Source organism: Danio rerio, chromosome 25 (genome assembly GCF_049306965.1).
Source record: "Danio rerio strain Tuebingen ecotype United States chromosome 25, GRCz12tu, whole genome shotgun sequence".
Taxonomy (NCBI): domain Eukaryota; kingdom Metazoa; phylum Chordata; class Actinopteri; order Cypriniformes; family Danionidae; genus Danio; species Danio rerio.
In genome coordinates, this window is record NC_133200.1 from 34,887,320 (window position 1) to 34,903,979 (window position 16,660).

Below are 16,660 nucleotides of genomic sequence, written 5' to 3' on the forward strand. Positions count from 1 at the left end.
GAAGCGTCTGGCATTATTAACACAGCTCCTCCCTCTGGAAAAGCCCAGAGGAATAGTTTATTGCTGTGAAGTTGCACTTTAATTTGCTGGGTTAATTAAAATGCTTTCATTTTAAAAGGAATGAACAGTTCTGTTGGGAAGTGTCGTTTAAAAGAGATTTAGGCAAATCAGTGTATACTAACAGGATTCAATATACTGAGCATAGTAATTAATTTTATGTGGAGTTATTAGTACTTAGTAATTAACTGAATAACACACAATGTTTTTTCTATGTTTATTTGGCAATATTGTCACTCACCGGCCACTTTATTAGGTACATCTGTCCAACTGCTCGTTAACACAACTTTCCAATCAGCCAATCACATTGCAGCAGCTCAATGCATTTAGCCATGTAGACATGGTCAAGGTGATCTGCTGCTGTTCAAACCAAGCATCAGAATTGGGAAGAAAGGGGATTTAAGCGACTTTGATTGTGGCATGGTTGTTGGTGCCAGACGGGTTGGTCTGAGTATTTCAGAAACTGCTCATCTACTGGGATTTTCATGCACAACCTTCTCTACAGAGAGGGTTTAAAGAAAAAATATCCAGTTCTGTGGGCCACAAATTTCTTGTTGAAGCTAGAGGAGAATGGCAAACACCCAAACACACACTCCTTCACACACACACTCATACACTACGGTCAATTTAGTTTATTTAATTCACATATAGCGCATGTCTTTGGACTGTGGGGGAAACCGGATCACCCGGAGGAAACCCACGCCAGCAAGAACATGCAAACTCCATACAGAAATGCCAACTGGCCCAGCCGGGACTCAAACCAGAGACCTTCTTGCTGTGAGGTGACAGTGCTAACAACTGAGCCACTGTGCTGCCCCTCAAACATGTTCATGTTCTCTCAAAATCTTTTTTATTTTCTGAAATGCTTTGTGCTAATTATAGGACTGGTGTGATATCCTGTTTAACACTACAAACCTGTCAGTAGAGCTTTCGAAATAATGCATATATATTCACATGGTAGGCAGTGGGCAGGACTTGAACTTATATTTACATTGAGGAAACACTGAGAAAGATGATGAAACATGGAGCAATGCAGAAGTGCAGAGTTAGACGTGTCCCAAACAAGTCAAGAGAAACTTGCAGAAGAGTTCCAGTTTGCAGTTCCTTAAAAACGTGTCACAACTAATTCAGTCAAATTAATTTTTATTTAATTAAAATTTCATCGAATATGGTTTCCTCCAGGTGCTCCGGTTTACCCCACAGTCCAAAGACATGCGCTATAGGGGAATTGGAACGCGCTACTGTAATAATAACTCACTGCGCAAACCATTCATTCATTCATTTTCTTGTCGGCTTAGTCAATTTATTAATCCGGGGTCGCCACAGTGGAATGAACCGCCAACTTATCCAGCACATTTTTTTACGCAGCCCTTCCAGCCGCAACCCATCTCTGGGAAACATCCACACACACTTATTCACACACACACTCATACACTACGGACAATTTCGCCTACCCAATGCACCTGTACCGCATGTCTTTGGACTGTGGGGGAAACCGGAGCATCCGGAGGAAACCCACACGAACGCAGGGAAAACATGCAAACTCCACACAGAAACGCCAACTGAGCTGAGGCTCGAACCAGCGACCCAGCAAGCTTCTTCCTGTGAGGAAGCACTACCTACTGCGCAACTGTAAATATTATTACTTTAAATTATTAACCATTTGTTTTTATCAAATATGCAATGTTTTGTCTTAAATTAAATTTAAATTGTTGGCGTGGGTTTCCTCCGGGTGCTCCGGTTTCCCCCACAGTCCAAACACATATGCTATTGGTGAATTGGATGAACTAAATTGCTCGTAGTGTATGACTGTGTGTATGGGTGTTTGCAAGTACTGGGATGCAGCTGGAAGGGCATTTGCTGCGTAAAACATTTGCTGGGAATAGTTGGCGGTTCATTCCGCTGTGGAAACTTCTGAAATAGAACCGAATGAAAATGTTTGAATTCATATGAATGTTAAATTTTCTAATGTAAAACATCAAGAACCTAAAGCCAAAGACTTATCTTGTCTACATTCTGCTAAAGGAGCTAAGCATAAGTAAAACCTCATTCTGAAACTACATTATAAGTTTGGATTTTTTACAGTTTTTGTCATGAAATGATGTAGAAACTATAAAAAACACATGAGTGCAGTAGGAAACATCCTCATGTTGTGCTTGTGATATAGGTTTTATGTTGATCAGCTTGTAGACTCTCTAAAATGTGGCGGTCCTTCTCTGTTGAGCCAACCCTCCCGCCACCCCGGTCTTCAAGTCAAAAAATTACCCTCATATTTTTATAGTATCCTCTTATATGTTAGTGTGTAACTCCATAGCTGAACTCTGTGACCTCGCAAGATAGTGGATCTATTGTTCTACCGCAGGAAGATTTACTGTACAACATGGCTGATGTCCTTTGTGTTGCTTGTGATGTGAAACATTAATCGTTACAATATAATCTATCTGAATCGATGGGAATTCGGGGATCTGGGCTTGGCTCCAGTTTATATTTTGCTGAGGGTCACATTATATGCCGGCCTGAACAAGTTGTGTGGAGTTGTATTGCACCGCAGTCGCATCATACACTCCAGACTGTCCTCGAGTACAGCTAAATGTCACAATCGCAGCCAGTCTTGCAGAACAGGAAATTTAACTACCCAAGACTGACCAAATAACTGAGTCTCTAGATGAAATTCCACACGTTTGAGTTTGTGACATATGTAATTGTCAAACTGGTGGGGGGAAAATCCTGTAACATCAAAAGGAGTACATGTACTGTGAATATGTTCTTTTGAGTGGACCAAGTATTAACTTTGGAGTGGACCAATATGAAACACCTAGCAACCAGCCAGAATTTTTTATAAACTTTATAGCAACACACACTGTAAAAAGGGCGATGCAGTGGCGCAGAAAGTAGTGCTGTCGCCTAAAAGCAAGAGTTTCTGTGTGGAGTTTGCATGTTCTCCTTGTGTTCGCGTGGGTTTCCTTCGGTTGCTCCGGTTTCCCCAACAGTCCAAAGACATGCGGTACAGGTGAATAGGTAGGCAGGTAGGCTAAATTAAATTTAAAATGTGCTGGATAAGTTGGCGGTTCATTCCGCTGTGGCAACCCCGGATTAATAAAGGGACTAAGCCGACAAGAAATGAATCTTGAGGCTTGTAATTTTCATTAAAAAAATGATGCAGTCATTAAAAATAATGTGTATATTTTCTTTAAAAATGAATATTCTGGATTTATTATAAAATAAAGAGAAGAATTTGCTAATAAAATCAAGAGATGAATTTGACTTATTTTATTTTTTTAAGCAAACCAGTGCAACTATTAGGCTGAATTTGAGCAACCAATTAAGCTAATAAAATTGAGGAAAGACTGCTTCACGTTTTTTTTAAGAAAGTTTACTCAATAACACGGATTTGATTGAGATGTTTGCATTTGAATCTCAACAACGGCAGTGATCAGACGACATTTTGAAGGAGCAGATCAACAGTGAGCATGTTAAGAGGTAAGCATTGACAGTTTAGTATTTTTATTGTATTAAATAAGCTCTTTCACATGCTGTTCAAGCTTGTTCAGGAACCTAGTTTTTGCCATACGATGTATATAGCGATACACAGGTATTTTTAACCACCCATTGCTATTTGAAATTGATTCTTTGTTTCTTCTGAATTAAATGAAATTGATCAAATTATTTGCATTGTAAAATTTAACAGCAATGATCAGGCAACATTTAAGTGTGGTGAAAGAACAACTGTGATCTTGTTGAGTGGTAAGCCTAAGCTAAGATAAGTTAGCTATAGCTATGCACAGTGTTTTTCCATTTCGTAAGGTTCCCTTTACAGCATTGATGATGTAATGTAGTTAGTAATTAAAATTAGTAATTAAAAGATTATATAATACTGTATATAAATTTGTTTGCTCAGTTTTTCAGATTAATGAAGAAAATGTTATTTTCCCACAAACGAGGAGCGGTTTACTTACTTTTAGATTTTGATGGAAAACAGTTGCCATACAGCAGGTATTTTTAATTATATTATTTGTTTATTATAATATACAGTTTAATAAACTGTATGTACCATTTTGTTATCAGTGGAACATGTAATAAAAGGATATTTGTCAAAAATGCATTGTGTATGTATTTCATTATTGTATATTTTACATTTTATGAATGAGTAACTTTCATTAATAAATTTGAGTAAATTCTGGTTAATTTGCATAAATTATAAAAGGTGAGGAACTAAGGAAGACATTGTACCGAAACATCTGTGTCTTTTAATCACCCGTAGAATGTAAGAGAAAGACAAAAATAAAAACAGTACGAAGCAATTACTTGAGTGCGAATCATTACCTTTTTTGAATAATAGCATTGACAAGACTGACGCACCAAACCAAAGAAGAAACGTAAGCGCGCAGGGCAAACTTCAGCAACTCTACCCATATAAATTATAAAAGCACATTCCACTGACAATATTTCAAGAGTTCCCACTTAGATATGCTAAGCATTTATAGCAGGTTTGGCATGCTGTCCTCGGAGAGAACCCTGAGCTCGGAGATATTTGAGCCCAGGGCTCCCGCCTATTCAATAAGCATATCAGGTAGGTCTAGAGAGTTTCCCGTTTAGAAAAGGGAGGAAAAGGAGGAGATGGGGTGGAAGGGGGGATTCTTCCAAAACGAAGATAGAGCAGTAGGAAGAAAATGATCCATTTATAGTAAACTAGGATCACTGATTGGATTATTACAGATTACAGATGAGCAGCCAGTAGTGCTCAATCATATCACGTGCTCCTCTCGAAATTATTTTATGAAACTTCACTAAAATCATCATATATCACTGAAAAATCACTTGGCTTAAACCCTTATTTATCATGGGTCGCCACAGTGGAATGAACCGCCAACAATTCCAGCATATGTTTTATGCAGCGGATGCCCTTTCAGCTGAATTATCATCACAGATATCATTGTCGCAGTGAATAAGCAGAGAATATTGAGATAGTTTAGTTTTATAGTTTTAAGTTTAAGATATCTCTCAAAGCACATTAGAAATACCTACAGTAACAGCCAGCAATAACACCCTAGAAACTGCACACAGCAGCAACTCACTATAAATAACAGAAAAATCCTTGCAACTAATCTAGAAACATCCAAATGAACACATCTCTGAGCATCTATTGTTGTTTTGTTTGCTCTGAATATAATTGCAGGTTCTAGCAAGAAGCACATCCTTTGTTGAGCACAACCTCAATAAAAATCCTTCGACAGTTTTTTTTCAGCAAGGTGATTCAGCGAGGGGAAAAAATACTCTAATAATCTACCAAACACTCACAGAATGGCCTGGTAAATCATTTGTGCCTCATTATGCACTGGTTCACTGCTTTCTATGGCAACACGAGAACATGAGAATGGTTCCTCGATTAGCTCAGGTGCTACAACCGTCATCAAGCATTAATAATTAAACAGTTTTCACACCCAGAGATGTAGCAGATGATACTCCTTTTACAAAACGGAGCCAGTACACATACAGTCACAAATACAACTCGACTGTAGACTAAAAAAAGAAGTACTCTGATGGTATTGTACTCTCTTATGTTCTTAAGTTCTGCATTTCTGTGGAGATACTTGGAATTTGTAGAAAAGTTATTGACATCAGAATAAGGCATTATGTATTATGAGTTTAAAAAAGTCCTGTATTGAACTTCCTCATTTGTTCAGTAAATCTTGTAATTTGAATTGTTAGCTTAATTATGGATATGATGGGCTAGTGCCTTTCATTTCTTTTCTTTTTTTCTAACTTTTGCACAGGTTGTGAATTTTTCATACTTCAAACATCAGACAATAGACCCTTTCACAAAGTAATTTTCAACCCCCGGGACATTTTTCGCAGTCTCCAGAAACATTGACAGGACAACGTTTTTCAGAACGAGCCTGGGTTGAACAGACCCATGAGTGCACAAAGTGGCACTAATGAATTTGCTATTTAAACAACTTGGCGCAAAACGTGAAAATTAGGGTTGTGCTGGTCTGAAAACAGCAGCAAATCGCGCCAAACACATATTGCACCTTATTGCGGCAGGTGTATGATAGGGCCCTAAAGTTATACAAAATGAAAACCATTATCGATAGTGAAAAATATGGAACATTATTTCATAAATTATCATACTCTTTTGTTGCTATATCACCCAGCCCTAGTATTCGTAGAGGAGACATAAATAAAAATGAAATGAAACGAAATATACAGTTAAAGCCAAAAGTATTAGCCCCCCATTTCATTTATTTGATTTTTTTAAATATTTCCCAAATGATGTTTAACAGAGCAAGGAAATTTTTACAGTATGTGTCATGTTTATCAGCGAACAACCACCAGATGTCGCTGGTAAACACTCACACACAAACACACACTTAGAACTACACTTCAGCCTTTTCCTGGACTACATTTTCATACATGCACTTCTCCCTGACACCCATGCTCATTCATCTAACTTGATTGCATTCACCACCTGAACCTAGTCATAGACTGAACTCTCACAGCTGAAGCCACTCACACAATGATTATTTGGACTATATAAACCCCTCTTTTTCACACACATGTTGCTGAGTCTTGTTAGCTGTACCAGTGACATTACAACGCGTTTCTCCCTGTCTTGTTTCTCCGTGTGTAAACCCTAGCCTGGTATTCCTTGTTATCCTGTTTAGCCGCCTGCCTTCTGACCTCCTTGCCTGTTATTCGACTACGATTCTGGACTGTCTCAATATACCTGTCTACACCTGTTTTGACCATTGCTTGCCTGACTACGATTAAACCTGCATTTGGATCCTACCTTCTGTTGTCAGTGTCCCTCCAAGTCGTTACAGAATGTCTGACAATGTTTTTTTTTCTGGAGAAAGTCTTATTTGTTTTAATTTGGCTAGAATAAAAAAGTGTTAAATTTTTTAAACACAATTCAGGGCACAACAATAAGGACTGCCCGATGGCCCGGGGCCAGCATGTGAGATGCTCAGGACAGTAGACAGGATCGTTACTAGCCCGATCGGGCCACTAATGCCCTGTCACTAAAGTTTAATTTGCCTGTGACTATTTGTCAATTGCGTGCAAATACAGTCAGAATAGAAAAACCATTTGTGTTTTTAAGCCTTCAAATGGTACCTTCTTGGTTCCTCTTATCTGATTTGCTCTTCAGTGTTTGAACTCTCAGTAATGATTAAATCACACTGAACTGAGCTAAACTGAACTGAACTGAACTTAAACACTAAAAACTGAACTACACTGTTCCAGTTACTATGACCATTTATGTGAAGCTGCTTTGACACAATCTACATTGTAAAAGCGCTATACAAATAAAGCTGAATTGAAAGCTGAATTGATTGGATGTTGTGAGCATGTAAGCTATACCATAACAACCAGTAAGGCTAAGAGACAGCAACATGGCGGCAACATCAAGTGATGATGCTAAAGGAAAACATTAGTCTCTAACGTATTGAAAGCAGACATTTACGAGGGTTCACCACGACTAAAAAAAATTAAGTGATGTTTTGTGAAGTTTGCCGTTAGTTTGGCAGGTCAGTCATCTTTTGTTTTGCAATAAAATACCTGCACATTTTGCTACTTTTGTTTGCAAAACACTTTATTAACATTTTTTAAATATTTAAAATTCTAGATTTACAAACATTTTGACATTTTTTTTATTTGTGGCTAAGAAATAGCTATTTTTTGGTGGGGCCAGTGACAAAAAGGGGCAATAAGGGGCAAGTAAAAATCTGAACCACTGGTCCGATCGGGCCAGTAGAAAAAATCCTTAGCGTTGAACCCTGCAATTTTAAGGACAAAATTATTAGCCCCTTTAAGCTAATTTTTTTCGATAGTCTACAGAACAAACCATCATTATACAATAACTTGCCTAATTACCCTAACCTGCCTAGTTAATCTAATTAACCTTTTAAATGTCACTTTAAGCTGTATAGAAGTGTCTTGAAAAATATATAGTCAAATATTATTAACTCTCATCATGGCTAAATAGGATAAAATAAGTCAGTTATTAGAGATGAGTTATTACAACTATTATGTTTAGAAATGTGTTGAAAAAATCGTCTCTCCGTTAAACAGGATTTAGGGAAAAAAATAAACAGGGGCTAATAATTCTGACTTCAACTATATCTACAAAAAGTTACTTCACCGACTTGATTAACTAACTTTACATCGGCATAAAGCAATGACAACTTTTCACTAGCAATTTTAGCTCTAAAGATAAAGCCTTCCTCTCTTGCACTCTCCTTAACAGACATTTCAGCAATTATGGAAATTACCATACAAGTGTTGTAGTGACTAACACATGGAGGCGTGTGTATTCTTCCTGTTTGTGTATTTGACCGCTCAAACGCTGACAACACACAACAAAAATGTCAAAAGCCGGGCATTCTTTCATCACTGCCTTCCCAACTTCTCTCTTTAAACAGGAGCGTATTACAACAACTAGCAATGTAAAACACACACAAAACAATACCTGCAGGTATCACACGCATGTCCCCACAGCTATGATCTCCATCCAGTCGTCCAGTTTATTTATTTTTATTTTAAAAGATGAACTGCCTCTGCAAGCCTAAAGGCAAGAAGCGATCTGCGGTATACACAAAGTCAAGTAGGCAAACCTTTACGTCACTGGCGGATCCATTACCTTTTTCCTTCCCATAATCACACACACACAAACATGTAGTGCATCTTCACGTCAGCACCAAGGTGACTGCTTTATCTCATAGGGCCAGAACATAAGACGATAATTGAGCAATGGGTGATGCGAATAGAAGAGGAAGACGGAAAAAAAAGCATTATAATGAACTATTTCTGGAGATACAAACGAGTTTGATTTGTTTGTGTGCAAGTGAAGCCAAGAGCAGCGGCAACAATCGCACAAGGGGGGTGTCATCAAGGTTTCTAGGCAACAAGACCTGAGAAGAGCTGAAGACCTCGGCTCAAACACATGGCGTAGATGAATTCTGTTGCTAACAATAAGCATTAAACGCAGAACTTAAGTATGGACTATATGAGAGCAGGTCTTTGTTGTGGCGGATTTGAGCTGTTGAACTGCTAAACACTGCAGTTGTCCGGTGGTTTGTAGTGTCTACAGTTGATCATGCGACTAGGTTTCAGTGTAGGTTACTGTTAAAGAGAAGTAACGGCCTTAGAGAAAGCATTCATTTCACTACAAAAATGATAAGAAAAATGCTGAACCTTACATTTTTAAATCATATTGAAATGTTATTGGCATTTAATGTTAATGTTAAAATGTTAAAGCATATTATTTTAATATGAAGCAAAAGAGGTGTTCTATATCAGTTTTTCTTAACTGGTGGATTGCATTTTCTGTGGGTCGCGGAGTGTGTGGTCAAACAAAACAACAAAAGTTAAATTTTTTACTTATTTTGCTTATACCTGGCTTTTATTTTGAAATGCGTGCGCGACAACCCTACTGTTTAACATGTGAAATTTCATTTAATTATTGCAATAAATATGTCGAAGACCAAGTACGACCCAGAATATGGAAAGTATAGATATATATTGACGACAAAAAAGACTTAAAGCCTCAGTGTCATATGTAGTGAGGTGCTCTCATAAGAGAGCATGAAACCTTCTAAATTAAAACAACATTTAGAAACCAGACAACATGTTTTATCAACAGTTTATTATTAACAGTATTTGTGGTTTTTGCTTTGTAATATTTCTATAATTTGATCTATTTTGTGAATTTCTGTCGTTTTAAATTCAAATGAGATTATGCTCTTTTCAAAAGAGGGCGGAGCTACCAATGCCTATGTGTCAGCACAGACAGCCTGATCTCACGAGGAAACAAAGTATTTTACATTTTGTCAGTTAAGTGGCTAACTCGTACGAATTCGTACAAGTTCAGTAGTATGAAAATGTACGATTTTAAAAAGGAAGTGTGGCACCCAATCCCACCCCTAACCCCAACCGTCATTGGGTGATGAGTAAATCATATTAAATTGTACAAATTAGATCGTACAAATTTATACGAATTAGTCACTAAAGCAAAAAGTTACGAATTTCCGTGAGATTGCGTTGAGCCAGCAGCTCACAACAAATGTGGAAAGATATTGGGTCTCATATTTAACAAACCGTTTAAAGCGAACTTTATATAATGGATCAATAATGACAGCAATAAAATAGTGTTTATTTGTAAGTGTTGGTGAATTTCTTATGATGTATCTGTCACAACTTGTTTATGTTAACAAATTAATACAAATTAATAATAATTCCTAAAATTGTATAATAGTTCCTAAAAATTTGACCATGTAAAAATGTGGGTCCCATGGTCAAACCAGTTGAGAACCCCTGTTCTATGTAATATACAGTGCTCAGCAAATATGAGTACATCCCTCACAAATATCTCTTTTAAATTCAGATTTTCTATAGGACGCTTTACAATATTATATTTGTGGATATATATTAGATCAGCCAGTACTGAAGCCAAATCAGTGGCACGGTGGCTCACCTCACAACAAGAAGGTCGCTGGTTGGGTCAGTTGGCATTTCTGTGTGGAGTTTGCATGTTTCTCCAGATGCTCTGGTTTCCCCCACAGTCCAAACACCATGTGCTACAGTGAATTGGGTCAACTAAAGTGCCTGTAGTATATGTGTGTGCATGTGAGAGTGAATGGGTGTTTCCCAGTACTGGGTTGTAGCTGGAAGGGCATCCGTTGCGTAAAACATAAGCTGGATAAGTTGGCGACCCAGGCAGGAAGTGGTGTTAGTGAGGCCAACAGGGGGCACTCAACCTGCGGTCTCCGTGTGTCCTAACGCCCTAGTATAGTGAAGGGGACTCTATACTGCTCAGTGAGCACCGTCTTTCGGATGAGAAGTTAAACCGAGGTCATGACTCTATGTGGACATCCCAGGATGTCCTTCAAAAAACAGTTGGGGTTTAACCCAAGCATCCTGGCATAATTTGCCCACTGGCCTACGTCCAACATGACCTCCTAGCCATCCCCATATTATAATTGGCTTTAGTCTTTCTCCTCTTCACCAATCAGCTGGTGTGTGGTGTGCGGTCTGGCACAATATGGCTGCCATCGAGTCACCCAGGTGAATGTTGCGCACTGGTGATGGATGAGGAGATTCCCCCCAAAAAATGTGTAAAGTGCTTTGAGTTTCCAGAAAAGTGCTATATAAATAAGGAATTATTATATTATTAATATTATCATTAATAAAATAAAATATTGTTTTGTTTACAGAAATAATAAGGTGAAATTAAGTTTAAGTAAAGCTTTAGTTTTTCCTAAAAACAAGATTTTAACTATTTTCCAGTGGGGTAAGTAAAATACACTTATTTTAAACTGACAATCAGATTATTTGACAATATTTAGATTGTATTAACAGAAAACTCACTTAATTTTCACCTACTATTTCTTAGAAGAAAATAATGTATTTTACTAAAATGCTTCTTGATTTATTCTCTTGATTTAATCTTAATCGAATTCTTCTCGAATCCTTTATTTGGACTAAAAATGAATAAATAAATATTTTTTTTGCTGCTTGTACTTTTAACTGCTTATTTAAAATTAGCTGCATCAGCACAATTCTTGAGGGTTTTTTTTTGGACAACAAAAACAATTAATGACAACACTGTGTGCAACCCATCATTTTTTACAGTTCAAGAAAAACATTCTTTGCTGTGTTTAATTTCCAAACAATGCATGCACATGTGTGTAGATATGTTAATACTCCTTTAGAGTCTGCACTAACCAATATGAACGTCCTTCTTCCAGATTGCCATAACACCAGGCCATCTCCGACGGGTCCTAAGGGTTTCTCTGAAAAACACCACCACAAAAATAAGTAAGTCAAATAACAATACATTACCTTTTTTCCCAATTCCTTTTTCAGATTTTAACATGTAAATACACATTTCCATGTGTCAGATCCAACACAAACCAAACAAATGAACAAACAAAACAAAACCAAAGGCTTCTCAGTATTTTACATCAGAATACAATATCACCTCTGTTAATAATCTTCTAGTAAAACATTTCCAAATCCACCACCTTTTAAAAACTGCGTAAAAGGGTCCCCAAACTCTATCAAAAACGATGCATCTATTTTTTTATCATATAAGTCATTTTTTCATTGTCATGTTTGTTACCATCTCTTTCAGCCAACAGCCTATAGTTAGTGCACATATACTTTTCCAATTTAAAGAAATAAGCCGTTTCGCTTGTAGAATACACGCATTCATAAATATATGCTCCGTCTTTTTAAACTTGATCTCCTTGGCATATAAATGAGATAAAAAAAATTAAAGGAGACATTGCTATGTTAACCTCAAGAATATTTTCTATAATTTCTTTCACACATTCCAAAAGTTCTATATTCCTCTACATTCCCATATACAGTGATACAACGTTCCTTTAAGGTCCCTACATCTCGAGCAAGTGTCTGGAATAATTTTATTATATTTATGCAATAAAACTGGAGTTATGTAAATCCTCATCAACCATTTATATTGTAACAGTTTCAGACGAGATAATACTATACATTTCAGCACAATATAATCTCATCGTGATCTGATTGAGTTCCGAGTAAACAAAGTGGCAGATAAATGGTGATATCCCAAACAAAACGCTCCCCTACAGCTATACTGTAGATCTTAAAAGCTTGTTTACTTGTGCTGGAAAGCATCGCAGATGATCAGATCATGTGGGTCACGCAGCGCAGTATAATTGTCTTTTAGTTCTTACTGTTTTTTTAATGTCTGACGCAGAGCGTGTATCTTCCCCCACATCGTCCTAATGAGGACCCAGCGGAGGCGCAGCCAGGAAACCCGTCCGTTCTCTGGAAACACACACTGTCTCCGGGGGAAAACTGCAGCGCTGCATGCATGCCATCAGCACAGGTGAGCTGCATGGCTGCGGCGTCCTTCCATATGCTAGCTTTACATTACATGATGATTTGTGACCAATGCTGTGAAGGCTTGGTGGGACATTACACTGAGTGCAGCTGTGATGCACTTGTTTTGTGTGTGGGAAGGTATGTGTTGAAAATAAACACCAGAGAAATATCACTGAAACAAACATTTCTGGCATCTTCACATTAAAGACTACCTGAACTGGTAGTTAAAAGAAAAGATGTACAGCGGTTGTGAAAGTCAGCAGGCATTTGACTTACTGACCCAACACGACTGCTGGACAAAAAACAATAATAATAAATAAATTAATTATATATTGACTTGTTTATTTGCTTAATTTGTAAAATGAATGCACATCATATTGTTTATGCACATCATATATTGTGTGTTGCACAATAAGAGGGTTATAGTGTGGTTTATTTATTTTTTAATCAGTTTGTACTGTTATATATTTTTAATAATTTTCTATTGGTAATTTCATTTTCTCTTTTACTTTTGTTTGTTAACTGTGACAAAAATCTGATAAATAAATCTTAAAGAAATAAATAAAATAGTACACCTTATTAAATAATTTGTAATGTTATGTTTTGCACACTAAATTGATGAAGGACTAAAAACCATAAAAAATAAATAATAAAAAAAAATTATATATTACAAATAATAATACAAATAGAATAATAAATATTTTAATATCAATGATAATATTAATAATAAAAATATTATATATTTTTTCTAATTATGTAATATTAAGATAACAGAAATATGAAAGCTATAAACTATAGAAAGCTAATAACACAATAAAAAAATGTAGTTAAATAATATGTATAATGTTATGTTTTGCATAGTATATTGATGCATGAGTATATGATTTATAATAACAACAACAACAACATTACAATAAAGTATTACATTATTATTGTACCTAAAAATTACGATGTTATAATAATATTTAATAGCAGGTAACAACAATATATTTAGTTTTTATTATATTTTAAATAATATATAAAACATAATAATGTAATATGTTGAAGACACTGAACTATATGTAATATCTATATTAATATCACAACACTGTATTTATTTTAAATAGAAATTCAATATTAAAACCTTCATTTGAAATTATTTGTCACATAAAATATTAAAGTTTAAATTATGAAGTACATCATATATTGTGTGTTGCACAATAAGAGGGTTATAGTGTGGATTATTTTTATTTTTTAAATCAGTTTTGTACTGTTATATATTTTTATTAATTTTCTATTGGTACTTTTATTTTCTCTTTTACTTTTGTTTGTTAACTGTGACAAAAATCTGAAAATTTAATCTTAAAGAAATAAATAAAATAGTAAATTTTATTAAATAATTAGTAATGTTGTATTTTGCATACTAAATTGATGCAGGAATAAAAAACTATAAAAACAAATAATAATAATAATAATAATAATAATAAATATATATTATAAATAATACAATTAGAATAATAAATATATTAATAACAATAATAATATTAATAATCATACAAATATTATGATATAATATAAATATTCTTTCTAATTATTTAATATTATATAACAATATATGCTATCGTTTATATTAAATATAAATATTGTTTACATATATATATATATATATATATATATATATATATATATATATATATATATATATATATATATATATATATATATATATAAATACGTAATATGGTGATGCATTACTATAGAAAGCTGATATGATAACACAATACAATAAGACATTTTGGTAAATAATATGTATAATGTTATGTTTTGGATAGTATATTGATGCATGAGTATATGATTTATAATAACAACAACATTACAATAAATTATTATTACGTTATTATTGTACATAAGAATGACGATGTTTTAATAATAATATGAATTATACCAGGTAACAACAACAATATATTTAGTTTAATTATAATTTCAATTATTTATAAAACATATTAATGTATTAAACTGGTGCCAATGAACTGTATGTATTATTTGTAATAACATTACAACACTATATTTATTTTAAATAGAAATGTTATATTTATCCCTTCATATAAAAATGATTTGTCACATAAAATATTAAAGTTTAAATCATTTATGATCACAAACAGTGTGAACACATTAAAAAGTACCTTTATTTAATGACCAAATTGAGGATGAGATCTCAACTGTAACCTCAGTTGCACCCAACATCCCAATAGAGGAACGCCTATAGTCAATTAAACAGCCTTAAGTGGCATTTAGGTGAATAATAAGACCGACGAGTAAAACAAATAGGCATTTTATACATGATATTTTCACTAGAATAGATAAAATATAAGGCCATGTTATTACCCTGAATGACACACGCTCCCGTCAGGCAGTCGTATTTGCTGTAACTGCGGTGTATATCATCACTACAGCTCATTCACACATATACACGCAAATAATAACAATAATACAGTGCTTACCGAAAACATGCTCCATCCATTCACTTATGGCTCTGCAACGGAGACAAGGTGGAGTAACATTTCCGTGAGAAATTAAGCAGAAAAAACACCGTACAGGTCCACAGAAACAACCTCCTCTTTCTCGCGCTCACGCACTCAAGCACCAGCGTGCGCGCACACACATACGCGCTCACGCACACACACACACAGGAGCAGTTTGCGGAATACAGAGCAAAACAATTACGTTAAGTGTTAAATAACATGTAAGCAAGTCCAAGATGAACATATATTTGTTATTATCCACTTTTTATGATCGGTGATAATCTAATGATGTTCGTTATGTCCGTTAATGACGCAGTATTCGAATCACGAGCTCCTCAGTCTGATTAACGGTTTTGAATAGGATCATATTAATATGACGTATTTGTCTTATTATAAGTAATTACGAACTTTTTAATAAATAAATATTATAAATAAATTTATTGATCAAATAGTAACAACAATATAGATTAAAACATCAATCAAATGATTTATTAATTACTTTTATAACTAAAATTACGCATTTTCACTTAAAAATTTCCGAAACGCATGTGTATACATTTACTGATTGAGTAATGGTGCTTGTAAAGGTGTTCTGAATGTAAAAACAAATAAACAAATAATTAAAAATAGTAAAAACATAATTGATAAAAACGTTAATTAAATATTTTATAAATTAGTTGTGTTTTTACATAAAATGGATCAGTGAAACAGTATACATATTGCATTAATTGATTAATGGCATTTACATGTGTATAAAATCATTTTTAAATTGTAAAAACAAATGAATAAACAACAATAAATAAAATAACATTAATAATATGAGTATAATATAAAAATATGTAATGAAACAGACAGACGGACGGACGGACGGACGGACGGACGGACGGACGGACAGACAGACAGACAGACAGACAGACAGACAGACAGACAGACAGACAGATAGATAGATAGATAGATAGATAGATAGATAGATAGATAGATAGATAGATAGATAGATAGATAGATAGATAGATATATTCTTTCTAATTTAAAAAAAGTTTTAATTTAAACTTCTTTTTATTTATAGATTAATATACAAAACTACACACATTGGCCACTTTATTAGGTACACCTAAGTAGTACTATGTTGGACCCCTTTTGCCTTCAGAACTGCCTTAAACCTTTGTGGCATAGAATCAACAAGGTACTGGACATATTCCTCAGAGATTTTGCTCCAGTCAGGGCACGTTATCCTG

At 34.9% G+C, this 16,660-nt stretch overlaps 1 protein-coding gene across 1 annotated transcript in view; it reads right to left on the reverse strand.

Moving 5' to 3' along the window:
- The window catches only part of atp8b4 (ATPase phospholipid transporting 8B4), a 70,602-nt gene extending 55,061 nt beyond the window's left edge, over positions 1-15,541 (reverse strand). The window contains exons 1-2 of the mRNA XM_682623.9: positions 15,405-15,541; positions 11,782-11,849 (exon numbers count right to left, since the gene is read on the reverse strand). Of these exons, the coding sequence (XP_687715.4) occupies positions 11,782-11,849; positions 15,405-15,424 (88 nt within the window). The 5' untranslated portion in view covers positions 15,425-15,541. The remainder of the gene's footprint in view (positions 1-11,781; positions 11,850-15,404) is intronic.
- Positions 15,542-16,660: the final 1,119 nt, after the last annotated feature.